This window comes from Exophiala oligosperma (assembly GCF_000835515.1).
Source record: "Exophiala oligosperma strain CBS 72588 unplaced genomic scaffold supercont1.2, whole genome shotgun sequence".
In the NCBI taxonomy this organism is placed as follows: Eukaryota; Fungi; Ascomycota; class Eurotiomycetes; order Chaetothyriales; family Herpotrichiellaceae; genus Exophiala; species Exophiala oligosperma.
This window is the reverse complement of record NW_015622819.1, coordinates 3,144,418-3,170,171: the sequence shown is the minus strand read 5'-3', so window position 1 is coordinate 3,170,171 and position 25,754 is coordinate 3,144,418. Positions and strand designations below refer to the sequence as shown.

At 50.7% G+C, this 25,754-nt stretch overlaps 10 protein-coding genes across 10 annotated transcripts; 6 read left to right on the top strand and 4 right to left on the bottom strand.

Moving 5' to 3' along the window:
- Positions 1 to 1,188: 1,188 nt before the first annotated feature.
- On the bottom strand, positions 1,189 to 3,291 carry PV06_02537 (uncharacterized protein). Its single transcript, XM_016403235.1, has one exon. The coding sequence runs from the start codon at positions 2,773 to 2,775 to the stop codon at positions 1,258 to 1,260; it is 1,518 nt and encodes a 505-aa protein (XP_016267132.1). The 5' UTR covers positions 2,776 to 3,291; the 3' UTR covers positions 1,189 to 1,257.
- Positions 3,292 to 3,665: 374 nt separating this feature from the next.
- On the bottom strand, positions 3,666 to 5,258 carry PV06_02536 (uncharacterized protein; the record flags this gene model as incomplete). Its single annotated transcript, XM_016403234.1, has 3 exons — positions 3,666 to 4,301; positions 4,355 to 4,489; positions 4,539 to 5,258. 3 exons carry the CDS (start codon positions 5,256 to 5,258, stop codon positions 3,666 to 3,668), a joined length of 1,491 nt encoding a protein of 496 aa, XP_016267131.1.
- Positions 5,259 to 6,913: 1,655 nt separating this feature from the next.
- PV06_02535 (uncharacterized protein) lies at positions 6,914 to 8,851 on the bottom strand. Its single transcript, XM_016403233.1, has 2 exons — positions 7,404 to 8,851; positions 6,914 to 7,332 (listed from the first exon to the last, which is right to left on the bottom strand). The coding sequence occupies exons 1-2, from the start codon at positions 8,694 to 8,696 to the stop codon at positions 7,240 to 7,242; spliced, it is 1,386 nt and encodes a 461-aa protein (XP_016267130.1). The 5' UTR covers positions 8,697 to 8,851; the 3' UTR covers positions 6,914 to 7,239.
- A 1,284-nt stretch (positions 8,852 to 10,135) lies between these two features.
- On the top strand, positions 10,136 to 10,982 carry PV06_02534 (uncharacterized protein; the record flags this gene model as incomplete). Its single annotated transcript, XM_016403232.1, has 1 exon — positions 10,136 to 10,982. The coding sequence occupies one exon, from the start codon at positions 10,136 to 10,138 to the stop codon at positions 10,754 to 10,756; it is 621 nt and encodes a 206-aa protein (XP_016267129.1). The 3' UTR covers positions 10,757 to 10,982.
- Positions 10,983 to 16,532: 5,550 nt separating this feature from the next.
- Positions 16,533 to 17,397, top strand: PV06_02533 (uncharacterized protein; the record flags this gene model as incomplete). The annotated part of the gene is made up of 3 exons (XM_016403231.1): positions 16,533 to 16,621; positions 16,693 to 17,019; positions 17,067 to 17,397. The coding sequence occupies 3 exons, from the start codon at positions 16,533 to 16,535 to the stop codon at positions 17,395 to 17,397; spliced, it is 747 nt and encodes a 248-aa protein (XP_016267128.1).
- Positions 17,398 to 18,683: 1,286 nt separating this feature from the next.
- Positions 18,684 to 19,346, top strand: PV06_02532 (uncharacterized protein; the record flags this gene model as incomplete). The annotated part of the gene is made up of 1 exon (XM_016403230.1): positions 18,684 to 19,346. The coding sequence occupies one exon, from the start codon at positions 18,684 to 18,686 to the stop codon at positions 19,344 to 19,346; it is 663 nt and encodes a 220-aa protein (XP_016267127.1).
- A 257-nt stretch (positions 19,347 to 19,603) lies between these two features.
- On the top strand, positions 19,604 to 21,359 carry PV06_02531 (uncharacterized protein; the record flags this gene model as incomplete). Its single annotated transcript, XM_016403229.1, has 4 exons — positions 19,604 to 19,936; positions 20,012 to 20,635; positions 20,698 to 20,823; positions 20,889 to 21,359. The coding sequence occupies 4 exons, from the start codon at positions 19,604 to 19,606 to the stop codon at positions 21,357 to 21,359; spliced, it is 1,554 nt and encodes a 517-aa protein (XP_016267126.1).
- Positions 21,360 to 21,757: 398 nt separating this feature from the next.
- On the top strand, positions 21,758 to 22,288 carry PV06_02530 (uncharacterized protein; the record flags this gene model as incomplete). The annotated part of the gene is made up of 1 exon (XM_016403228.1): positions 21,758 to 22,288. The coding sequence occupies one exon, from the start codon at positions 21,758 to 21,760 to the stop codon at positions 22,286 to 22,288; it is 531 nt and encodes a 176-aa protein (XP_016267125.1).
- A 447-nt stretch (positions 22,289 to 22,735) lies between these two features.
- Positions 22,736 to 24,047, top strand: PV06_02529 (uncharacterized protein). The gene is made up of 2 exons (XM_016403227.1): positions 22,736 to 23,317; positions 23,431 to 24,047. Exons 1-2 carry the CDS (start codon positions 23,206 to 23,208, stop codon positions 23,616 to 23,618), a joined length of 300 nt encoding a protein of 99 aa, XP_016267124.1. The 5' UTR covers positions 22,736 to 23,205; the 3' UTR covers positions 23,619 to 24,047.
- On the bottom strand, positions 23,861 to 25,682 carry PV06_02528 (uncharacterized protein). Its single transcript, XM_016403226.1, has 2 exons — positions 25,318 to 25,682; positions 23,861 to 25,262 (listed from the first exon to the last, which is right to left on the bottom strand). The coding sequence occupies exons 1-2, from the start codon at positions 25,645 to 25,647 to the stop codon at positions 24,810 to 24,812; spliced, it is 783 nt and encodes a 260-aa protein (XP_016267123.1). The 5' UTR covers positions 25,648 to 25,682; the 3' UTR covers positions 23,861 to 24,809.
- Between the last annotated feature and the right edge of the window lie 72 nt (positions 25,683 to 25,754).

Genomic DNA, 25,754 nt, shown 5'->3' with positions numbered 1-25,754 from the left:
ATTCGAGAGGGGGAAAAAAGAGTAAGAAGACATTCTCATCAGAGTATACTGACTTATCGAGTGCCCGACAGATAGACACCTGGACCCTTCTGAATGCCATGTTACTACTACTAACCTTCTCTAGCGCGCAGAGAGCGAGAGAGAGAGAGAGAGAGAGAGAGAGAGAGACGCAACAATACATCTGTTGTTGATGAACAAAAAATTATTCTGGACAGAGCCAAAAAGATAGGAGAATAAGAGACGAAATGACGACGGCGACCACCATTCCCGAATCCAAAGCTTTACACTCGATCGATCCTCTCAAGGACACCTCAGGGGGCACGTTTGACTCTCCCACACCCATACCCATTCCAATTGCCACTGCCACTGCCACTGCCACTGCCACTGCCACTGCCACTGCCACTGCCTGAAAGACTTCTGAGTTCCGAAAGGTTGACAGATGCTGAAGAAGGAAAAGGCATCGCAATATAATGAAATCCTTGACAGGGTACATACGTGGGATCGAATAAACCTTGAAGGTCTTGAGATTCTTCCCTCCTTACCCGTCCATTGAAAACCCAAATTCCTTGTCAGGGGTTAAGATCAAGAGTCGATCGGTGTTGGTCGGGTTTTGTTTGTCCCTGAAGCAAAGCGGATTGCTTGCTGGGGGGGGGGTTCTTTTTCTGTGGGACAATGGTTTGACGACAAACCTCCATGACGATCGAGGGAGTTTCAACTTTGACGCAGTCCGAAAAAATAAAAACAAACAATATCGACTGTGTCCCCTTTGTTTGTGTGTGTGCGGACAAGGGCGTTATGAAAGCGTGTTACAGCCCCCCCTCCCTTCCCTCCTGTCATTGTCAGTCGAGCAAAGGTGGTGTATCGAGAGCTAGCCTTTCTTATTCGAGTCACCGAAATTGACGGTGACGGTGACGGTGACGGTGCTGTTGATGTTGTTGTTGTTGCTGCTGCCGATCAAACAGGAGGCTTTGTCGTTCATTCAATGAAACGCTTGCAGTTTCAGGCGATCACACCTTCTTTTTCCTCTTTTCCTCCATTCCTGGGGAAAGGAGAGACACGAAACTCTTTTCACAGTGTCAAAAAACCCGCAGCGCCCCATCGTGACCTGATCTCGTTCTTACCCAGACAAGGTAGCTGAGCCTACCTACTCAAACAAACACAAACACACACACATAGTTTCTCAGGTCGGCCGGGTTCTCATCGTAGGGGCTTGTGCTCCAAATTGCTCATCAAGTAAAAATACACGTGGTCCCTGTCTCACTCGTCTCTGGTGTCTTCCTTCTTTGCGTTAAAGTATCCCGAACCAGACCAGTCAAAGGGTTTTCGGTCTCTAGCAGCCGGCTCATCCCATTCTACCCAAGAAGGATGATGCCAATCAGGTTGACACTTGACCAGTCCAGGAGGATCGGTCTTCCAATCAATCATCGTGGCGGTAGTCGAGTTCCTTATTTTCGTCCTTGAGTCATCCTCTTCTTCCTCTGCACTCTGATCACTGTTCGATGTGTTGAAGACATCGACATTATCACTCGTGTACCCTTGAACCCTCTTCACTATGCGGCCTGACTCGTCGGAATATCCCACGTTGACACTGGGGATCACCGCGATACGACCGCGCCCGTTCTTCCAAAGGTCCTTGCAGAACAGTGTAGGTTCACCCATGTAACATTCATGTTCGTACGAAGCGCGGAAACGGATGTTGTCGTCTGCCTCGAAGAGTGGTTTCGCGTCAAACACCGTCGCCCCGTTCCAACAAGCGTAAACCTGTATGGGAAGTTTCGCATCGAGACGAGCCTTGGAGATCGGGTCGTTCCAAAACAAATTTCGGACAAAGTCCCAAGAACCCGACTGGGGTACTTCCACAAACAAGTCACCGTTGATCCCGCGAGAGACCCAAGAGTCGTAAAAGACGTGTCCGTCGTCCTTCCAGTCCATGGCGCATACCATGTCGGCCTGTTGTAGAGTGTATTGGTACACCAGCTCCAGGATATCGTCCGGACAGATTGCGACGTCGTTGAGGAAGATGACGATTGTGTCTGGTGAGGCGTATTGGGTGGGCCGGCGGACGAGGGGGTCCAGAGCGAGGTTACGAAGATTGGCGAGTTCGGTGATTCGGTCGTGGCCCTCCTCCAATGGATCGATGGGGCTTGTACCGAAGTAGTACTTCACTCCTAGTGCTTCGAGATGAGGTCTCAACGTGGTCAAAATCTCGGTCGTGCCGTCATCTGAACGCCCACCGACGATGGATAAGACGCAAACCTCTGGGCCGAGAATTCGGATGGCTTGAATGATGGAACCCAAAAGACGAGGAAGGATATGTGCACTTTGGTACAGAGTCAGGGCGAAAAAGTATCGTCTGGTGTGGTCTTTTCGGGTGGGGGTGGTACGTGGTGGATTGCGACGCAGGCCGTCGTAACGATCAAGACTCGCTGGGGGACAAAAGAGACGTTCGAATGATGTACTGTTTGGATCCATGATGGCCGATATGTAAGGCTCCACAGTCTGTAGTCTCGTCTCATCAAGATCTTCAACCTCGTGTGGAATCCACGGTTGTTGTTGTTGTTGATCATTCGACTGTGATCCAGTTGCTGCGCTGTCCAAAAATGATCCCTGGAGGTTGACTTTATCATTCTGAAGTCTGATCTGATGGACGTCAAGCCATTTGAAATCGGGTCTGACCGGGGCTGATAACACAAAGATGTAAACGAGACATATCAACAAGGCTGTCGCATATAGGATATGTACGCGAGACACTGACACTTTTGGAATTGTCGACATTGTTCTGGCTCTCTGGTTTGTGTTTCATTTGATGGACATGCCTTGAAAACATGCGTAGCAGAAGTATTCGCCCCGGACGAACATCTAGTGCCTTGGAGGATGCTGAGGACACCAAATACCGAACGTTTCTTGGAGATATCACAAACCCTCAATGGAATGCACTTGAGCTACAAAGGATGTGTATGCTCTTCTCCGGCACTCTGTGGGAGTGTGAGGGCTAGGTGCGTGTGTTTTGTGTGTAACCTGTGCCTCCTGAAACCGCGGCGGCACAAGAAATGCTTATCGGTGGAGTACTTTGTGTGGACCAAGATTGGCGAAGTGTCGAGGTCAGAATTTATTTCATGACGACAGCCATGTTGGATTGCATTCTTGTGTGCTCCTCATACGCGAAATATTTCAACGATTGGCTTCGAGGTACGACAAAGCCTTTTAAAAGCGTATTGTGGTCGCAAATAGCAGAGATACACATGCCTGTTGGAGGGAAGATCTGATGTAGATTGTATCGTGATGTTTTCGATCTGCAGGGGTTAATTTGCCGTATCTCCGCCGTGTTCCGTTGCAAGGATCTTTGATTTTGTTCCGATTTTGCACAAGAACCATTCGGAGAGAACATCTCTTATTCTTGTCTTGTTTCCTTCGACGGCGATAAAATACTCAAGGTGAGTGGGTGCGGGTGTGGTAACCCAAGGTCTTAGCTTTGATCCAGCACCTGTACAACCCGGGAGTTTCGAATGATGCTGGGTGATGCTCCTTGTGAGACCATATCATCATGCTTCAAAGCTCTTGACATGCTTGACGGAATACGCTTCCCCATCCTAGCTGCAAATCCCAGGATTGAGGGAAATGCAAAGCATGTCAAGCAACGGTGTTTGCAAGAAAAATCTGAGGCTTCATACCACCCTTCCCACCAACGTAGACCATTGTGTGAACACTTCGGGTGCAATTGTCCCTGATTGAGCTGTTGGGTCACTTGATTGTGGCCGGGACCAACACGCCGTGGTAGTGTTAATCGAATCAACTATCTTCCTCGCGAGTCTCAGCGTCGGAGCTGATCCAGGCTTGCGTTGGTGCGACTCGATGACTATCTCAAGGCAAGACGCAGCCTCGACGGCATTCGCCTCTGCCGTAGGTGCCGAAGCGACATCAAGAGCAGTCTGAAAACGGTAGGCCAATGTTAAGAACAACAGGTATCTGGTGGTGGTTGATTGATAGTGTCTCCGTGCATATCGACTGCGAAAGCTGCCTGTTTCAGAGCGAAGGTGGCGGCCCCAATATGTCAATTCGGCAAGCAAGATACGAAGTTGGTCGATCAATGCAGCCTTGAGTTCGGTGTTATTCCGATGCATAACAACCTCGGTGATGCTCCTGAAGATTCCAGGCACACGAGCTAGAATCATCCATAGCTTGATCGCCGATTCAGAGCGTTTTCCTGCTTGAGATGAAGGATCTATGCAGCGTTGCAAGGCTGATTGCCACTCTGCCCGACTCAGAAAACAGTCAATATTGGCAAAAGTGGCTTCCATGATCTGGAAAAACGTTCAGTTTTGTGACGGTCAGAGTCCCGGGCATGTTAACTCACCATACCACCACCCTGCGTGATGAGTAGATCCTTCTCGACTTCTGTGTGGATCTTGTCGGGGCCCAAAGCCAGCAGCACATCGAACGCGCCACGTGCATGCATGATCCACCCATTCTGGCTATTGTTATCCAACACCTAGTCACGTCAATATACAAGAATCATCGTGAAGAAGCAACTTCCTCACCTCAGCAAGAAGCAATGTCAAAGTTGCGTACCACACCGTCCAGTCAATCGGACTGGGGGCGGCAATGGCTAGGCTTAGGCTCCTCAAAGCTCGGCCATACAATTTGTCAACCTCAAGCTTATCAGACTGCTGTGCAGACTCATCCCCAGCTAGACATAGGCGAATGCGTCCAGCCGCGCAATCAATGGCATCATCTAGACATTTGCTATAACCGTAGCGTTGTGGGAGAAGCTGTAGGGCCGAAGGGTTGCTCAGGCGGAACGCCTTGATCCACCTGGCCGGATTGGCGAGCAAATCAACAGTGGTAGCATAATCAAGCAGCTTTGCAGTGAGGTCGGGCAGCATGAAGACAGAAATGCCTGAGGGGATGGGCCGCCCATTCGGTTTGAACGACAACGAAGCAGGGATGGCCGTCATCCACTGTTCACCCTCAGGCGCATTGCTGGGAATCTTCTTAGATCGCAAATCAGAGACTTTTGGTCTAGGCTTGAGCAACTTGTGGCACCCTGGGGCGTTTGTTAAAGGAGCTTGCACCTCATAATTTGCTCCAAGACTAGACATCAGGAAGTCGGGGATTTGCAGTTTGTTGACCTTCTTCCCGTTACCGTTGGCTTTGCGGGTTGCCGCTCCCACTTGTCGAGAGATCCGACGTATCGTACTCCGGTCCGCCTCGCTTAGGCTGCGAGTATTCGCTCCTTGATTAATGAATGAGAGCTGCATGTCGATGGGTCAAGGGATGAGAGGCGGCTAGTTGTGGTGCAGCAGTCTATGAGGCCTGAGTTACAGAACGTCTCCTGTCCCAGGCGTCCGGACAGTCTTGAGTAAGAGACCACAAATGCCTCCAAAGGGCATTTGATATATTCCGCATGTGTACGACGCGTCGACTTGTTGAGGCAAAGACATCATACTTATTGGCGAGCTGTGAGACACCAGCGTATATCGACGTTTCTGAGATGACTATCCATTCTTTGTAAGCGACAATGACCAGGGTACAACTGCCCCAAAAAGGAATAGCGTGAAGACGGAGAGTGTCTACCCAGGGTAGATTCACAATGTGCCTGGAAATGATTATTAAACTGGACACATAGGACACCTTCCCACAATCCAGTCTTAATACCTTGCTGAAAGAGATCATATCCTGCTTTGGGCATTTGTTGATTTCCGGAAAGCAATCACATGTCTACTACGGTAAGGCCGGAGTTTCGCATTCCAAGATGCTGGGACCATGTCGCCGCAACGTCTGGATATAAAGAGGTGAAGCGTTCGCTAAAAGAGACAATCTCATCTCGACAGCATCACTCGCAGCCTTCTCGCATCTGAAACAGCCTAGACCCAAAGACAGCTCCGAACTCGGTCGAGTCATATCGTTCTAGAGCATCACAAATGGCCCTGACCAGCCAGGAACTTCTGCAACGCCATGAGTATGACTTCTTCCTCTAGCGATGTGCTTTGGCTAAAACATGACCAGGGCTACTCTCGCCGAGTTCCAACCCCTTCCCTCATTGTTGGAGATCGAACCTGAGAAGCTGGCTCGGATATTGATCAGTAAGTGCCTACACTGTTCGAGCGGCAATGAGTTCCATCAGGCCCTAACATGGCAACAGTCACATGCGCAGATCCAAGAACCATTCCAGAGAACATGTTCAATCTGCAAACTGGAGGTAAAGCGGCCTTTGTTCCCTCAGGCTCAATGACCAAGGATCGCTGACAAATATCCAGAGGCAGTAGTGTTTCGCGTTCCTGGAGGCAATGCTCAATTCCTGTTGGAACATGTGCTCTCGCTTGACTCCCTCCTCCATTTCAAAGAGTGTATCATTGTCCAGCACACTGGTTAGTCGGACTCAATTGCTGCATGAATAAGTTCGATACTCACGAGTCGGCCTTCCTAGATTGCGGTGCGACCCATTTTCGGGATGCGAAGGTGAAGGAAGGTCTGAGAGAGCGTGCACCAGACCTCAAGCAGCAAATCGATGGGTTGAGTTTTGGCGAAATCACAGGGTATGTATTTCATACGTCCTCATGATGTTGTGAGGAAGATGCTCAAGTACTCGCATGCAGATCACTTGATGAGAACGTCAGGAAAAGTATCGATTTCTTGAGAGCTTCGGCTCTGGTGCCAGAAGAGCTCAAGGCGAACACGCGAGGTTTTGTCTTCGACATCAAGACTGGACATCTCAACGAAGTCAAAGTCTGAGAAGGGACAGTAGAAGAGAATAGCGGAATCAGAGTGTCGGCAATGATAACATGATGTTGAGGAAGTGAAGAATATGCAGTGACATCCAGCGAGAATAGACGTGGTGATATTATATTTACCCTGATATCTGAGCATTTTGCCGGGCCACAATGACTCGAGTAAAATGCCCATTCGACCCCATGATAGACATGCCCCCAAAGCTGGCCCCAGGTTGGTGGGCCTAACTGGGCACAAATCTTTCTGACTTTTGCTTGATACTGAAAACCTTGGATGATAGTCCAACTTTCTCACGGGCCACAAATTCCTCATTGATATCTGCTCTCGTGACAGAGACAACGAAAGCGGTACCAATACCAAAGGAGCCTATACTGAGACTCGTATCTACCACTTCGAGGAAGTCTCTTGCTTGCGGCAGCAATTCCGATGATTCCAAAACACCAAAGCGCCATATTTGAAATGCACGAGGTCGAAGCCAATTGAAGATAATTGGCCAGGACGCATGATTGTCTATGCCTGAATGAATTTCTGGAAATGGCTCATGGCAGCCTCTAGGATTCGTGGCTCATAATTCTGGCTCTTAGCATGCTTGATGAGATTAAGCTGGTCACACGGCCAATCAGTCCAAATGCACAACTTGTTATCAGATGAGGGGAGACGGTGAATTTACTTACCACCTTGTCTGAAGCACCTCCAAACTTCTCCTTTGCATACTTTTTAAAAGCTGCTTCAATGCCTTCTGTATCTTCAAATGCTCTTGGGATGACATCTGAGAAAATCGTACTGCCACCTGCGGCACCGGAGATCAAGGTGAACCATTGCTTTCGTTGCTCGGGACGCATGAGATCGAGAGCTTGTGCAAAGCTGATTGTCTCAAACGCAGAAACGAGGTGGATGATTCCATGTGCTGTAGCCAAGTCCTGGATCAGGCTATCTTGTTCACTGGCCGAGACGGTAGGCTTGCCTGCCAGTTCAACGACCAAGTTCTCCTTGTCAGATCCGAAGCCCAGATAGTACTGTACGATGCAACTATCGTCGGCCGTAGCGTGGGTTTGCATCACGTCCTTGAGGACTTCGCTTGACCTGTTCAAGAGCGGCAATGCGACGTTGAGTCTTGTCTCTTCGTCCCGGATGATACCAACATCCTTGTTGATGATAAGGGTAGCAGATGCCATGGGTGGGGTCGCACTTAGCATTCTCGGTCCGCGATTGTCCAGCATCCAACTCCAGCCCACCGGATTCTTGCCTGAACCGTCTTTCGAGACGAGGTAGTCATAGAACTTCTGCGTGTCAACACCGTGGACCGCCGCTAGGCCCATGATCTCCGATGCGGAGGGGATATGGATGCCCGCTTGCACTTGGTTGAGCGCTTTGGCAGATTGGCCAGCACCTAAAGAGCCAGGAATGATGAAGAGTGTCTTGCCCTTGCTGGCTACATTGTCGAGAACGGCCCTTGCGTCAGGTTGTTCTAGATTCTTGGGACTGTCGGACGCAGCCATTATTGTCAAAGTGCCGTTAATGGATCTCGCCGCTCCACCAGACACAGGCGCATCAATCAACTTTACGTCAGGGCGTTTGAAGTCCTCCGTCAGTCTCACGCGTACAGATGATGGCTCGGTGGGCGGAATCGTGGCATGAATTATCACCGTGCAGTCCTTGGGAAGGGCATGGACAGCTCCGACTTTATCATCAAACAACGCGGAGTGGACGTGGTGATGATTTGCGACCATTAAACACACCACTGAAACGCCCTGGACTGCTTCTGATGGAGATTTAGCGGTGGTAGCTTTTGACCCGGATATCTCGTCGCACGTCGATTGCCATCGATCCAGCGTCGGGCCATAGATATCGTAGCCGATGACTGGAAATCCTGTTCGCACGAGATGTGTTGACATGGCGAAGCCCATGGCTCCGAGGCCAATGAAGGCCACCTTAGGATAGGCGTTTGTGGAGGGAGTTATGGCCATTGTGATTGCTCGAGATTATTCTTGATCTCGATCTTGCTCCGATGTAGCTATTGTTTAAGAAGACAAGAAGATAATTTCACAACGTTCTTCGATTTAGGAGAGAATAAATACAAAGCAGAGAATGAAGAAGTCAAGCATGAAGACGAAGCAAAGAAACCCGTCCTTTCACGGTCGATATATCGTTCCATTCGGCATTGTGTAACGCTGTTGAATGGCCACTCGACGGGCATGAGCCGGCCGTACTCACCGACGCCGACGCAGAAACACTGCGGAGACGGACGTGCTTCTCGTTCCGGGTTGATGCTGAAACTCGAAATCTTCAACAAGACGCAATTGCCGGTTGGAACGGCATCGTCGGCATAAACGCCGTTTGCAAAATGTGGAGGGGAGAAGTCGTCCTCCGTGCCACGTGACAGGAATGCTATGACCAATGAAAAATCCACAATGTCTGACAAAGTTGAAAGACAGCATCTCGGGCGTCGTTGACGTGTCAGACGGATCAAACAAGTCAGGGTAGTTCTAATTGTGCCTTCTGGGTCGAATAAGTCACTTTTGTGCATGCTTGCTCTCCTTTTATCTCGAGACGACCCTGATCTTGTTTCGACTCACAGCCTGAACGCCTCGAACCCTTTGAGCGAAAGTTTGCGGAATTCTGCTCGACTTGAAGTTAATCAGGCAGCATCTTTGTGGTGGCAAGGAAACCCTTGACCAGAGTCAACCCCCCCGGGAATGTGTCATAAGTGCCCAGCGCCAAAGAAGGCTCAAACATCACCTCATCTATTGCGTATCATCCCTGCATAATCCTTCGTGAAGTACGTGGCAAACATACAGAACTGCCATTCGCGGTTCAAACCTCTGATCGACTAACCGGTAAGGCCACACACCGCGTTTGCCTGATTTCATATTAGGGTCAAATACGAACGGAAAGGCAACCTTGCAGTTGGGCACCTACAAACGACGAACCACAGCCTGCCAACGCCCAAAACAGGCAATGATGCATGGTACTATTCGTGTCAATGCCTCGCAAGGCGCAAAAGTTCTTGCTGAGCCTCGCAACCAGGAAGTTCTAGACGTCGCGGTCTGCCTTCAAAGGCCTCACGACCGGGACTGAAAAGCATCCACTTCCCCTCCTCTGACTAGCTCAGCCTGATCACCAATCTTCAGTTCGCATATCTATGATGACTACAAATTGACAGCAGATGCCGCCGTTCTTGCCCAACGCCAGAAGTGTTTCGAGACGCAGACACAGCAGCCCACGGCCGGTAGTATACAGAACTACTGACAAGACCTCCATCTTGTCAAACGATAGTCTAAAGAGGTGCCCGTTCAAGCGTGGCTTTGGTTCCTCGACCACTATTTTCGACCTTTCAGCTTCCACAGGAATTCCTCAATTACCCCTATATCTCTCTCCCATTGAAAAAGGCCTCTACCAGTCCAAAATGAATCGCCAAGGAGACCTTCGAGAGAATGTCAGGGATGGAGGTCCTAGTCGTCACAAAACAGGACGCAAGAAAGAGCAACAGGATCTGGACGAATTCGATCCCCTTGTTCCGGGCATAAATGCGTCGCAAGAGATTCCGTTCTTGCAGATCTACGAAATGATCATGGTGCTCCAGCAGCGAGGGATCACCATCCGACTTACCTCCACTGCCGTACGAGAGGCAGCTGCGGCGGGACTTATCAGCAGACCTCCCGCCGTCAACATGGACCGCATAAGTCCCGAGATAGACAAAACATCTCGTTCAGATACCAGCAGCATCAATGCTGCCCTGACCTTTTTGCTGAATTGCGGCGCTGACATCGACTTTGGCCCTGTGCTTCGTGAACATCGACCTGAACATCGATCATCGTCTATCAGATGCAACACCTGCTCCGAGACATTTGCCAGCCAACGAGAAAGGGAGCAGCACCGTCAACGTCGGACATGCGAGTATTGTGACTATGACGACTCCATGACATACAATTGTCAGACAAAGTATGATGAACACATACGCAGAGGCCACAATATGAGCCCACACAAGCGCATACCATCTCATAATGGAAGCGATGCAGGCTGGTGAGGTTCACGAAATTGAATCTACTGTATTACAATGTTGCTGGTGTTGCCTCTTTTTCGTGTGATTTTCAGAAAGTTGCATGATGACAATGCAGGAGTGAAAGGGGCGTTTGGAACAAACTAGATGCACATCAGCATCAGCTGAGTATCACGATAAATCATGTTAGTGGCAGTCATTGCCAGGCGTGTCCGTAGATTTGTGTTTGGACTACTCGAGTCCCAAAGTATACCCACCTGAGGTGGTTACCAAAACGATTTCAAAATTCCCTATTCAATGCGTACTTTAGTGGAAAAGAGATAGTTCTCTTAGGCGTCCTCTACCAAGCCCTCTAGGCATCACATCATCCAAGTCTGCCTAACGTTTCGCCCAATCCCTGGGTACTTCTCGAGCGCGAATGAGTGCTTGTAGCCTCGAAGATGGCCATATTGCGCCACTTCCTCTCAATGAACTACTACAGCCGAACAGTCTGAAGACTTCCCTTATATCGCTACATTGAGCAGCATACTACAACATCGAGTTGCGGCTGTTTTCTACTCGAGGCTGCGTCCCGTCCAAAACATCCTCCCACCTACATGCAATTTGTACTAGTTTGCGGCTGGTCCCTCTTCCGACTGACCTAATATATTGCTCGGTGTCAAGGCTGGCTTCTATTCTAACATGGCTGAGGTTGCAGCTGTCATCGGTCTCGTCGCGTCCATCACATCCCTCGTAGAGATCAGCAGCAAAGTTGTCTCTCGGTTGCGCGAGTTTGCAGTACAAACCCCGCACATTCCAGAAACCTTTCATGCCTTGTCAATCCTGCTGCCTCTGTTGACGAAGACACTGGAATCGATTCGAGTCCAAGCGGAGTCTGGCACTCTTCCAGAGGATACCATCAGACACGTGAGAGATGTTGTCGAGAACACCTGCGAGCATGTGTCCCGTGTTCAGGCCTGCCTGTCGGCAATCGTTCCAACAAAAGATGCTTCAAAATTGGAACGAACTCGCAAGGCATTGAAGAGCCTAGCCAAGGAAGACAAGATCCTCCAGACACTCACCATCATCCAACGGAACAATGATATCCTAGTGTTATATCAAACTACACGACATGTTGATACCGGCGAGCTCATTCTGGCTGAGTTGTCAAAATTGCAAATAAATCCACCAGCCAAATCATGGTCTCGGGGTGTACACCTCAGTCAAGCCCCTCGAATCGCACCGGATGCATTCATCGGGAGAGAGCCCGAACTCGAACAAGTCAAAAAGCTTCTCTTGTCCAGATTCCACCCAAGCCGCGAACGGATTGTCAGCATCGTTGGTATGGGTGGTATGGGCAAAACTCAGCTGGCACTGGCCCACGTGCGTCAGTGTGCCCAGGAGTACTCGTCGGTTTTCTGGTTCGACGCGTCCGGCGAAGCACGTTTGAGACAAAGCATGGCTGCAATTGGTGTCATGGTTGTTCATGGCTCTGTCTCTTCCGTTACAAGAAGTGCTGACGAGGACAAGCTTCAAATCGACAACTTCCGGCACTGGCTTTCGGAGCCGGGAAATGACCAGTGGCTGGCGATCTTTGACAACTACGATGATCCATGTTTGCAAGGAGCTCGCTCACCAACGGGGTTTGATGTGCAGAAGGTTTTCCCCTTTACGTCTCAAGGCAGCATCCTTCTAACTTCTCGATCGGCGAAGTTGACTTTCAGCCAGCAGATCAGGTTGCAGAAGCTGCAAGATCCGGGTGTGAGCATTTCTATTCTCTCACAGAGGTCGGGGCGAGACTTTACAACCGGTAAGACTTGGACGGCGTAATATCAGGGAACGATACTGATGTGGCTCGTTCAGATAAAGACGCGTCTGCTCTGGCGGAACGCCTAAGTGGACTCCCTCTCGCGCTGGCAACTGCTGGATCCTTTCTCCGGTCCGCTCCAGATATATCCTGCGGCGAATACCTCACACTTTATGAGTCTACTTGGGCCGATTTGGTCGGAACAGATGTAGAAGAGCGTCTCGTCTTCGAATCACGACCGATGGAGTCGACGTGGTCGATCTCTTTACAACAGGTCAGCAACGAGAACGAAGACGCTGCCAGCCTCCTGCGATTCTTTGCGTACCTAGGCAGCCACGACATTTGGTACGATCTGATCCACGCGGCCGCGAGTGATGAAGTGCCATGGCTACGTCGTGTGACGGAGAGTAAGCTTCATTTCCGGCGAGCCATGTCAAAACTGTACGACTACAGCCTTGTAGATATAGTGGGAAACTCGTTCCAGCTTCACCCTTGCTTGCATGATTGGCTTGTCGCGTCTTTTACAAAATCACCAGAGCGTCTGTTGTTCATTGCGGCCCTGACATCCATTGCTTACAATGTGCACCAAGACTCAACACCTAATTTCTGGATAGCCAATCGACGATTGTTCGAACACGTACGACAATTGGAATCTCCGCGCTTCGACGGTCTATGGCAGCTTTGCATGTCCGAGGAGAGGGTGCAGACTGCGACAGACGACATTGTAGGATTGCTAAGAGAGTGGGAACAGCTCGAAAAAGCCGAGCTGATGTGCACTCGAGTGCTGGTAGGAAAGGAGAAGGTCCTTGGACCCGATCATGTTTCGACGTTGGAGACGGCTTTCAATCTTGGCCGTTTGTATCGGGATCAAAGTGAGTTCTCCATGGCCGAACAAGCGTTCAAAAGGGCGCTGTCGGGGAATGAGAGAGCGCGTGGTAATGATCACATATCAACATTGAACACCATCCACTGCCTAGGAGCTTTGTACCGTGACCAGGGAAAGGTGGATCTGGCAGAAGAGAGCTATCTCAGGGCACTGGCTGGGAAGGAGAAGATCCTTGGACTCGAGCACCCATTGACCCTCGTTACAGTCAACAACCTCGGGCGTACTTATCGTAGCCAAGGAAAGCTGGACGCGGCCGAACAGATGTACTTACGCGCGTTGGCGGGGAACCAGAAAGCTCTCGGGTCGGAGCATACTTGGACACTCACAAACATTCACAACCTGGGAGCTCTTTACCGGGACCAGGGCAAATTTCACGCATCGGAGGAGATGTACGATCGAGCGCTGGCTGGGAAGAAGAAAACCCTGGGACCCAACCATACCTGGACCCTCAGCACTACTCATAATCTAGGCCGTTTGTACCGTGACCAGGGAAAGGATCAAGCTGCAGAGGAGATGTTTTCTGAAGCGCTCAGAGGCTTTGAGGCGCTGCTTGGGCCACTAGATCCGTTAACACGCGAGGCAGCTCTGAGTCTCAGTATCTTGTACCAAGACCAGGGCAAGGTCGAGAAAGCGAAGAAGATGGCCGAACGCGCTCAAAAGAAGACGTGATCTCGGTAGCTTAATAAGATAGGAAATAGTGGCCAGATTCGTGAGCATGACATGGCCAATTGAGTTGCAATCTGCGGATGTGGGTGCAAGTCGGAAGCTCACAACATGCCCCTAAAACGCTGGTATCCCGGTCGTGCGGAATGGGCAATAAGTAGTACGCACACCCACCTCTGCAGTACGCACAACGCTACCTTACCACCAAGCCACGGCTTTTAAGTCTGCAACCTTCCCGACGTCGACGAACTTCCTCGAGTCGCACGAATACCAGGGTCGAAGGCGATCTTGCGGTCCTTGCCGTCGACCGAAATGGCAAATAAAATGCATTTGTTCACAGACGCTACAATCCATAGCAAAGGGGCTATTTACTATTGGTTACGGAACCGGTCCGGGGAGCCGTCTGCTTCTACTATACGCAAACGAACGCACAGCTGTCAATCCTGGCTCCGAACCGTAGGACCGCACTCCCGATAAACCGACGAACACGATGCGGAGCCACATGAGCCCAGCTTGACTTGGAGGAAAGGATTAGCGCCGTCAATGAGTTCAACACCAACATAGCGCTTGCTGAACTCGTCCGAAGCCTCATCGTCGTGTCGAGTCAGGACCTTTGTCATCAAGAGACTGTGTCGAATTCTGCGAGATCAGCGCACCGCAAGCGTCAAGCAAAACATGACAATTGGAAGGAAGGGTTCATCTGAGCTTCCTCAGCGGGTTGCATCTATTGTAGCTGCGTGTTACATCACTTGAAGGATGATGCCATCTACCGGCCAACGAGTTCCTCTTGTCGATAAGTACTGAGCGGCCTGGCTATCACATCTCCTCTCGCGGCAATTAAACGTGCCGTCAGACTATACAGGCAGTGACTTCGAACCATTATTTGTGCACAGGGCAACTGTCTTCTCCAGCCCGTCCTTCGTCCTTGTCATCTGTCCCGATCACCGCGTCCTTGAAGACGGCAAAACTTGACGGTGTCTCCTCCAGAACAGGGAAGTGGAAGCCACACTGGGGGCACTGTTCGTGGAGGACGGCCTGCTCCTGAGCCAGGTCGTACTTTTTGTCTTGGGCTAGATTGCAGACAGGACAAATCCGCAAGAGTCGGGTGCCGACGAGCTCGAAGTTGGTGATGATGTCCTCCATGATCGCCCCATTGGCGGCCCAGGTCTTGCAGTATTTGTGGTACACGTTTTTGTGCCAGTCGTAGAGTGCGCCACGGCTCGTCCAGAAGCTGCATTCGTTGTACCAGCTTCGGTCGTCTGGATGCTCCCACCACGTCAGATGGAGGAAGCCGGGCAGCGTCATCAGATGGCGACGAGTGTCGGCAAAGAGGACTTTGAATTTCTCGTAGGCATCGGGGCTAGAGAAGCGCACCCGTTGCATAGACAGATATATAGGCATGGCGTCGAGTCGAGGCTGGTGAGGCTTTCTTGTGCCATAGTAGATACGCTGGATCTGGCCGTCGTATACTTTATATTTCAGACATGTCGGTGAGGTCAGATGCCGTAGCCTGAGAACCAGCGAGTAGGGGCCGATTGATTACTTTCACACCGTCCGATCTGGACTACATCTCAGCTTGGCCGAAAACCATGTTCGCAGGTGTTGGGCGTGATGTTCCGGAAGTGTTCGTGGTCACCTTCCCTGGGAGTCTGACCCACAAACTGTCCCACTTTGGCGGTGAGTTCCAATAGGGCCATCGGCTTCGTTATCTTCATTCGCTTTGTGCAATTCCCCCTTCGTCTGTGCCTCAATCCAATCAGAAGAAAAGATGGCTTCGCAAACTTCCAACGATTGCTTGGGACGCTTCAAAATTCTTTTGCTGATAGACGGAGAGCCAGGCCGAACGTCCCGGCGCAATCACCATTTCTTGTCGTTTTTGATAAGCAACGTTGGGCTGTAACTGCCGGACGAGACGTCAAAAGATCTTCATTTTCCTCGTTTCAACAGGTATTACGGCAGGCGGTTCGGATGCCAGAGATATTGACATCAATAGTGGTGCGACGGACAGGGCGAAACAGGAGCTCAGCCTGAGCGCGGTCCAGCCCAACGAGGGTACGAATGGATCAGACGTACTCCGGATCAACCCTCATTTTCCCCGCGTGAAGCATGCGGGGGGGTGGAACGAAAGCGCCATGTATAATAAGTTGTGGCCTGGTAGCACACCCTCACACACTTTCAAATTGATAGCCTACGGACAAAAGGGACATCGTCACCAAGAAAAAAACCATGTATAGCCTCAGCCCTGTGGAAGTTCTGATAAGACGGATGCGGTCCGAACATCTTAGAGATTGTTATTGAGTTTCAGACCACTGAGTTGTGGCACACTCTTCGATCTCACGCGCAGACATCTAAAGAGGGGTTGTTTGTTCTTCTAGGTATTCGCCCAACTATGAAAGCAAATAATCTAATTCAGTCTACTTAATCCCGTTCCTCCGTGCCTACATTTCAGTTGGACGCAACCTCCCACCATGATTCAGCGCGGACCAGAGCCTCCTAGGCCACATGTCGTGCATGCAGGGTTGCAAAACCCGCCTGCAGCAGAGTGGAAGCCTTTCGAGTAGGTGGAGCCCAAACTAGGCAAACAGGTCCACGGCGAGGTCACCATTGCCCGGACCTTTGGTTCGACAGGCGACCTGTCCTCTGGATTCTGGAGAATCGGGCCGACCTCGCCTGGAGCTCAAGTAGACGGTTCTCACAGACTCACCTACTCGGCGCCTCTTGGAGACGAAACTGCCTGTGTCGTAGACGGGACGGCGGTCCTCACCGTCACCTCGACCGCGAAGACGTACAAGGTAGGCCCGGGCAGCATCATCAGCTCCCAAAGGGGCTGGAAGTCCGTTGGGAGATCGATGCACCGTTCTTCAAGAAATACCGGGTCACCTGGAACGGCACAGACGCCACCCCCGAACCACCGGTCGACCTCCAGACCAATCATGTGTCTGACAACCCTGAGGAGTAGACCGACCATCACTTTACAGAGCCCAAGGAAGGCCCTCAGGTAGCTGGGGAGCTCTACAGGATTTCATTCGGATGGGCGGCTCCACTGGAACGCACTTGTCAGGTGGTTGGCGCTCTGGCAAGGGCATCGCCGCCACCAACCTCGACGATAAGGGCTCCTTGACGACTCCGTACACCGGGACTCTGGGTGACGAAATGATCCTCCTTCTGGAAGGGGAAGTCGATGTCACCGAGACAGAGACTGGGAACAAGCATAGTTTCAGAGCCGGTGATGCGATTGGCTTGACGTCTGGCATGCACATTACCTGGATTTCAAAGGGCCCTTATACCAAGAAACTATGGGTCATCACCCGCGACAAGATCCCAGAGGCTTGAGAGACGATGACGGCCCATATGCCTCCTGTCGCTGCCACGTACCTCGGACCAGGTAGGGGAGGACAGCATCGTCTACTGTCTAGCCTATCTTTCTAACTGCATATTTATCTTGGCAAGAACCGTCTGCTCGACCTTTGGTACGTTGTAAATTACATACGAAGCCCCAGCCGGCCATAAAAGGCAACTTGAGTGTTGATATGGTGAAACCCTTGTAGACAAAGTGGGATAGCACGCCAATTCAGGGGGAGACAGGCGATACAGGCGACCAGACCCAGCCTGAGGTGTCAGCAGTATTCGTTGCCGCGCTCATAGTGTCATATATGTATCCATCATACCGTAGAGAATGGCATCTCTCCGATCGAGCTGTTCGACAAAAACCCAGCTGCACATGTTGTCGACAGCTATGAGCCCCCGTTATACCCACAGTCAGGTCAAAGCTAGTCTGTGGCTTCATGCCGCCCAATTGCATAAAGTAGCCCATGTATCCAATGTTCCAGGAAACGCCAGAATGGCTTCACGATCAGCAGGCTTGCGTGGACATCAGGACCAAGACCGTGCAGCCAGGTTTCGCAAGGGCTTCTCGCATGGATGAAAACTTTGGATACCAGAGCGGCACACTTGGGTGGTCGATCACTCACTGTCTTAGTAGACCACTATTGTTATCAGTCACCATCTGACCTAAAATTATGTCTTTGGTTACGTTTTTAAGATGACGGAGCACGAGTCTATTCGAGATCTTGTCAGCTGCGTCGAATGAGACGACAACCGACGCAGGCGCCGAAGAATTCTCCCAACTCGAGTGTTCCCAGGTACAGAAACTGGAAATGAAGTGTCCCATCACGCAAAAGGGCCGAAGTCAAACAAGCAGTCCTCGACGCCATCCTTCAGCCAGTGCTGCAATGCTACTTAACCTCACGACTTTACTACCGGCGCATCAGCGCGTATAATGTATAGCATTGACATCGATTCAATACGGACAAAAGTATGAGAAGCTTAGAAGACCGAGTCCTAGTTCCCGTCTCAGCACGGCAGTCCAATTAGGGACACGGCGCCTACCGACCACGGTAGCAGCGTCGCACCATTGCTGCCTAAATTTCGCGTCCATGGCCGGTGAGTCAAGGGTGAGCAAGAACAGCATCACCCTGTTTCCCGATCGGGGGGAAGCCGCGAGCAGTTTGATCGTACCCTGGCCCTGAAAATCTCATTCTCTACTCAATCGACCTTGCACAAGAAGTTCCTTACCTAGGTCAGCTTGCTACATCAGTATTCCAGGCCCCCGTCGTACTATGAATGCGCAAATGGAATTAGAGTACGGTCGGCGCAAGATTCGCACGGCGAGGCTCATTCTACGTCCACTGACAATTCAAGACTTGGCTGATTGCCACGCCCTCAGGCAAGAGGAAGAAGTGATGAAATGGCAGCCTCAGGGCAGACCTGACGAGTCCCTGACCGAAACCGCCGAATGGCTGGTACGGCGAATGACACAAAATGACTCTCTCACGTATGGAATTGAGCTGCAAGATACCACCACGGGGACGCAGTCTCGACGTCGAGTGATTGGTCTGGTAGCAAGTCATGCCCTCGACACTCTACCGACGTGCGGGATTTTCCTCGCTCCGAAGTTTTGGGGTCGCGGTTTGGCCACCGAGGCTCTCACTGCCTGGCTGGCAGATTGGGAGAGGGAAAAGTTGAGGCGTCGTTCTGCCCCAAACAACAGCAACGACCATGACCAACAAGAGACCACTATCGAGCCAGCACCGACTACTTCTACTACTATGTGGGCCTTTCTCAACACCGAAAACCACAGGAGTAAGGGACTGCTTCGAAGATGCAATTTCAACTATCATGCTCGGGAGGATAAGATGGAAGCTGGCCGCTCGATCTGCGTTGAGAGTTGGGTATGGAGAGGGACTCGACAGCAGGATGAGCAGCCCTGTTTGCAGCCTTGAGAACCCAAGAAGCGTGGTGAGTCTCTGAGCCTGGTAAGCCCGGATCTGCCTGACGTCTTTATTTAGGAGACCTGATCAGCGTAGTGCCTCTGGCCCGAAGCGCCCCTCACGGCCCGCCCGAGGGTGCAGCCATTCCCTAACAAGTAAGAGCTCTGGGTGCGAGCATATTCGCCTCTAGGCTCACCAGGCACGGAGTACCCTACCCTCTAGCAACTGCTACGTCAAAATCAGCTTCAAAACGCTTGAAATTGTCCGCCATGGGGATTTCCTGGCAACTGACTTCGGTCTTGGGGTTACTGATCCTGTGGACAATCCTTCGACTTCAAATCGTCAACACGGCCGAAGTAGCTTCTTTGATTTTCATGTTTGAATGGAACCTTTACAAAACCCGAAAACGCCAGAGACTAGCCAAGGATCTCAATAGAGATACATCGTGCGTCGCCTGCGCAATTGGGTACAACGAAAACCCCAAGGACTTTCGAAGATGTCTCCAGAGCTACAGGAGCCATGGAAAGAGTGTCAAGTTCTTTGTCCTCGCATTAGACGGGACCTCGACTGAGAACCAAGAGATGATGGACATCTTTCACGAGGTATGCGATACAATGTGAATTCTAGCCTCAACCATCTGTCTCGCGGCTCTGGCTCAACACGTTGGTCTATATCAGGAGTTCCGTACAAGTGGGAGTAATGTGTTATCCTTTCCTGACCCATTGGGCGTTATGGTCGAAACAGAGATGAAACGGCGCAACCAGCCAAATGACGCTCAAAATCTTCAGAGGCAGTCTCAACGGGCTCTACGACATGTCTGCATGAGAGTAGCAGAGATGATAGACCAGCAAGGTGATCTGGCCACCGCTCAGAGAAGTTCCCCAGATACTGTCCCGTCCTTGTGTATCTTGCAACCTCACTCTGGCATCAAGGAAATCCGATTTGCGGCATGGCTTGTTTCCAAAGTCATTGCAGATAAACTCGGAACGCCTTGGATATGGTCAACGGACTCAGACACCTCTGTGCTTCCAGATTGCATTGAGATGACTGTTGCCACCTTGGCTGGGGATGACAAGGCTGGCGCAGCATCTTCCTCAGTTATGATCCGAAGTCAACCATGTTCTTTACTGAACTTAGTCTACAGGTCCTATTTCCAAGCTGGTGTGTACACAGCGCGGGCGTTCTGTGCAGCAAATGGGTCGTCGACAATTCTGACCGGTCCGAACACCGCATATTCTGTCCACGCTTTGGCACAGGCCCTTCTTCCCTGGTACTTGCAGACTTTTCAAGGCGCCAAAGTGGTAAGTGCAGCAGTTAGCGTACGCCGCGATGGGTGCCGAGAGAGGTCTGACTCGCAACTCAGTGGGCCAACGAGGATGCTCATATGGCTACATGTCTGGGTCAATTTGGTTGGAAGCGACTTTACGTGAGCAACGCCCTGGTCATGATTGAAAGTCCACCATCATGGACATCATGGCTCATGCAAATGGTACGCCCTAGCATGGTTTGATGATGGCATGTCTTCCTTGTTAATGTGTGAATCGGTCCCCAAAGGTACGATGGCAACGAGCACACCACATCGAGCGGATATCCTCTCCCGGATCCATCTTCACGGACGACGTGTTTGTCTTCCTCTGGCGCTTCAAGGAACTGACCATCCTTCCACTCTTGTTCATGGCCAACATCAAATTCGCCTTTACCGGACAACCCTTGGTCAGCGGTTATCCGACGTTGTTCTCTGGATTTCTGTTCTCTCGTGCCATACTCGGCTTCTACAACATTATGCGTTCTTTCGAAACACAAGTGAACTATATACGATGGCCATTTGCTGTCATGGTCTACATATTCACCCTTCCATTTGCATTTGTTTGGAGTTTCCTAACCATCTTCGTTGATTTTTCATCGGGGAACCCACGGGGCAACCATCCTACAGAGATGCAGTATATTGCTTTTGGTATTTGGACGATCACAACCAGCATCACCGTCGTTAGAGTTATCTACCGGGGCGTCCATGCATGTCTTTGACGCCTTTCCCCAAGCCCGACCAGTAACCAGACAGGGATTGGTGTTTGGGAATCGTCTTACCCAACATTGCAGAGGGGGAAGAGGGTAGTGGGAGAACGGCTTTACAATGGACCAATGAATGCAGAACACGTTGGTTAGGCTACCTTATCTGATGGTAGCCGAATGCAACGACAGGCTGGAGCCTGAGCAGGACAGTCGTTCTAGTGCGGCTCAAAGACCTTTGCCTTTACTCCGTATGTTCTCTTGCATCTGAATGTTGGGCAGTTTGACCCGATGATGGGCCATCCGAGTAGAGAGACTGTGATGAAATGTATAAAAGGCGTCCCAGGGGAATTTCCTTGGTTGGGGTTTCGTAGCCAGATCAAATACGTCCAAGATACAGGGTTTTCAACGCAACAATGGGCAACAAAGATCGTCAAGAACATCTCACCCTCAACGTGGCTACTGCTATTTGCTTTGGCTTGTTGGTCGGTATACTGACAGCGTACCGGACGCTGTTTGGGATCTCTCCAAGAAGAGACTTTTACGGACAAAATGCCTTGCCCTCGTCTGAACATGTCAACTCCGGAGTTCACGCCAGCAGTTACTTGGACAACATCACGTCGCCACACGAAGTGGAAGTGTTTGACAATATAACATCTCCACGGCAAACTTCGGGCAACATCACGTCGCCGTGGGAAATGATCACGTACAACATCACTTCACCGTACGAAGCCGTCGACAATATCACATCACCATACGAAATGATCAAGTATAACATCACTTCGCCGTATGAAGTCTTTCACAATATTACTTCGCCCCGCGCGACCTCGGCCAACATCACTTCGCCGTATGAGGTGTTTGAAAACATCACCTCACCCCACGAAGGTCTGGAACATCAAGAATGTAACCGGCAGGTTTGGGACAACATCACATCGCCTTGTCAGTAGGAACCACCGGGATTCGGAGAGAGACGGGCGAAGACAAGTCGAAAGGTGGAAGTCTGAAGCTGTGCCGGAGTACAAGTGCCAATAAGTAGGTGGTAGTGATTAGAAGCATCAATCAAATGCATACCTAGACTCAGTTGCCACGTCATTTGATCAAAAACACTTACCGTACGAGTATGAGCAAGAAAAGTACTCCTTACAAAGTATTTCCCTCGAGTATCACGGCGTATTTTGTAGGAAAAAAGAGATCCCATGCCTGAAGCGATCCTAGTTTTTCTTCGATCATCAAATCCCCTTGTCTTCCAAGGCTCCTTTGCCTTTTGTTCTCTCTTTTGAATTTGCGTCCAGGGTGAATCCTTGTAAACTACGTCATCATCAACACCACCCCCCGTCCACTCCTCGTTCTCTTCTGCCATCTTCCAACTTTCTACAACACAATCCCACCTACCGCAAAGCCACTTCCCTGCATGTTCCCTCTTCGCTGTACTCGTACTCCCGTGTGGTGTGTTGAGTGATTGAAGGAGTGTGACTGAACTGACGTACCAGCCACAAACCCCCCCCAAGGGCTTGTCATTCCTGTCTACCACATGCTCCTCTCCCTCTCCTCCTCCTCCTGGCACTGAAAATGTCCACATGATGCCATCATGCCCCCTTCTTTCCCTTTTGCCGCTTCTCGTTGAATAGAAAAGAAAAATTCTACATTCCCCTCGAGGTTACCTTGTCTGTATTGTATACGAACTCGCTCTACTCTACTCGTACTCTTACAACAGATACACTTGGGGGAATTTGTTCCATTCCTCCCTCGAAGCACACTGTCACAGTATATATTGTCGATCGAGCTACCCGTCTCCCCTCCCCGCCCGACTCCATCTCCCATACATCCCCCAAACCGTCGCACTGTATCCCCAAGGTGGTCAATCATGGAAGGTGCAAAGAATTGGTACAACAAACAATACGAGAATTGGGTACCATGGGTAGAAGATAAGGTCTTGGGATGGTGGGGTGAAAACAAGACCAGTTACGTCGCAAAAGGTACGTCTTTGCGAAATTTTGGCAGGGGAGGGAGAGACGGGATCGTTTCCTCTTCTTCGTACTCGCCGCCCCGGCCGTCACAAAGTCCTTTTCTCACCCACGCCCTCGTTTAGACAAACTGGGTCAAACCAAGATCACCGGCGACCAAAACGTCGACGCCGTTCAGGATGGCGTCAACGAGGGAGTCGGGGGTCAACTGGGTAAAGGCGGTGTCCTGGAGGGAGTGGGAAACTTGACTTCCAAGGAGGTCTTGACCAGGTCGGAACGTCAAGGCAAAAATGACAAGGGAGGATATATTTGAAAGGGAAATCTCTCCGGTCGAGTCGAGAACTCGCGGAACAGAATCGAACAATCTCAACACGGCGTACGAGTAACGGAAGTCACGAGTTGCGCGCCATATCTCCCTCGATGTTTTTTAGTTTGTAGACCGGACACGATGGGTGACGTTTGTACTTGTTCGTGAGGTAAATGGTGGACGGGATTTGTGAGCATACCAAAACACACCGCCCGATTGGTGATACAAAACCCTCCAGGAGGGAGTACTCTGTCAGGATTGGTGGCTTTTTTATTTGTGACTGTTGTCGTTTTGACAATGTCATCGCGTTACTATGTATTGACTTGATGATTTGGTTGCCGCGAGACAAAACCATGAGGACGAAAATAGTCTAGATAGTGGTCCACGATGATAGCTACGAACTTATTGACGCTGGAGGTAGTTCCAGTATTACTACCTCGCGAGTATCAAGAAACCACCTTTCGTTCTCTGCTGTCATGCATTGCCTATCAAAGCCATGTGCCCTTGTTGGTACTTGCAGACCCCATGCTTGTTGGACCACATTAGTGAGGAATTTGCTGGTAGTCATGCCGGATCCTAGGCAGACGTGGCACTTTGCTTGAAAATAACTCGAGTATGTACAAAGGTCGAGTTTGGTATTGGTAGGTTGGATACCTTGGTGCCGGCCATCCTTGATCCGAGATGATATGCCAGACACGGCGAGGCGTATTACACGCGTATGTGGAACAGGCTGATGAGTTGGCCTGCCGCTAGAGAGTCTCATGACCTTTAACACAAACTCCTTCGATTCAATTGTTGGCGGTTTTGGATCTCTTGTTTAAGGTACACAATGGCTCTGTCGTAGTCGGGACGATCACTCGTAGCCAACCACCGGCTCGGTAGTTCCTGACTGTGTCTGAGGTGGGTGCATATATGGGCTTCCAGGAATTCCCAACCGTCTGGCTCGCTCAGCTGGACCTGCTGCAAGAATCCTGGACACTTTTATATATCGGTGGGCGGTCGCCATAGTCTGAACCTCACCATGCCATACACACGCTTCCGCTTGTTGGGGGCTGGAACAAGACCGCCCAGTGGTGGATGGATGCATTCAATCACCTTATCAAAGAAAAGCTCGGGCTTGCTGCATTTGTCCTGTGAGAGACAAATGTTACAGGGTCAAGATGCGGGCACTCAGTGATATGTCACCGGACTCTACCTTCAACCACGCCCTCGAGAGCCTCTTCCAGATGTTCCTCGTCCTATGCCAGACGTTGTTCTTCTTGAAGACGATGCTCCGCGCTTGACACCGCTGCTTGAGCCTCCCATCTGTACGTATGAAGTAGAGGACGCGCTGGGTACTCTGCCTCCGACACCGATCCTGCTACCACGACCTGATGTAGGCCTCGCTTGTTTTGCGGCCAGATCAGCTTTCCTCTTCTCTTCCTCGGCGGCGCGTTTAGCGGCGGCTTGTTTCCTTTCTTGCTCTTCGGCTTCCCTTCGCTCAGCGGCACGCTGCTTTTCTAGGGCTTCTTCCTCGATATCTGCGATGTCTTGACTTGCGCCGCGCCATGACGGATCCAGAATCAAGCGCTGGTTGTGTTCTGTCTGAGATAATATCCGAGTCCATGTATTTAAAAGTGTTGATGCAGCACCGACGGTATTGTTGACGGTCTGAAACAAGAAGTTAGTGGTCATCGCAAAGAAACCGCGACACACCAATACATACCTGCATGTTTTCCTTTGCTTTCCCCAGACTCTGGATCAACCCTTCAATGGTCTCGTTGACCTGTCGTACACTCTCCAACTCCCTACGCAGTCCATCTTCTCGTTCTTCCTGTTCTTGATATGTTGGCCGTGTCGACTTTGCATTCTTGGAGGTGCTTTTGGGGGGTTCTTGTTGCTCGCTGCCAGGCTTCTCGGGAGAATCCCAAAGACTTGGGTCCACGTCGTCACTCCTTAATAGAGAGTCTTCGGTGTCCATATCAGGAAAGCGAAAGAAAGTTCTGGTACAGGGTTGACGGCTAGGGTTGGTTAACGCTGTGGTTGAAACACTCATATAATGCCAACAATGGCCGCAATTGTGACCCAAACAAAAGGCCATTTACGCGTGGGGAAGGCCTATGATTTACGCGCATCTCTAGAAATTTCGCTTAATTGGCTGCA

What these genes read in the sequence shown, in the direction of transcription:
- PV06_02537 (XM_016403235.1), bottom strand. Translation starts at nt 2,775, where the DNA reads ATGTCGACAATTCCAAAAGTGTCAGTGTCTCGCGTACATATCCTATAT.
- PV06_02535 (XM_016403233.1), bottom strand. Translation starts at nt 8,696, where the DNA reads ATGGCCATAACTCCCTCCACAAACGCCTATCCTAAGGTGGCCTTCATT. An exon ending in GAGGTGCTTCAGACAAGGTG is followed by an intron (nt 7,333 to 7,403) that starts GTAAGTAAATTC and finishes CCGTGTGACCAG; the next exon opens with CTTAATCTCATCAAGCATGC.
- PV06_02529 (XM_016403227.1), top strand. Translation starts at nt 23,206, where the DNA reads ATGGAAGGTGCAAAGAATTGGTACAACAAACAATACGAGAATTGGGTA. An exon ending in GACCAGTTACGTCGCAAAAG is followed by an intron (nt 23,318 to 23,430) that starts GTACGTCTTTGC and finishes GCCCTCGTTTAG; the next exon opens with ACAAACTGGGTCAAACCAAG.
- PV06_02528 (XM_016403226.1), bottom strand. Translation starts at nt 25,647, where the DNA reads ATGAGTGTTTCAACCACAGCGTTAACCAACCCTAGCCGTCAACCCTGT. An exon ending in AAGCAAAGGAAAACATGCAG is followed by an intron (nt 25,263 to 25,317) that starts GTATGTATTGGT and finishes TTCTTGTTTCAG; the next exon opens with ACCGTCAACAATACCGTCGG.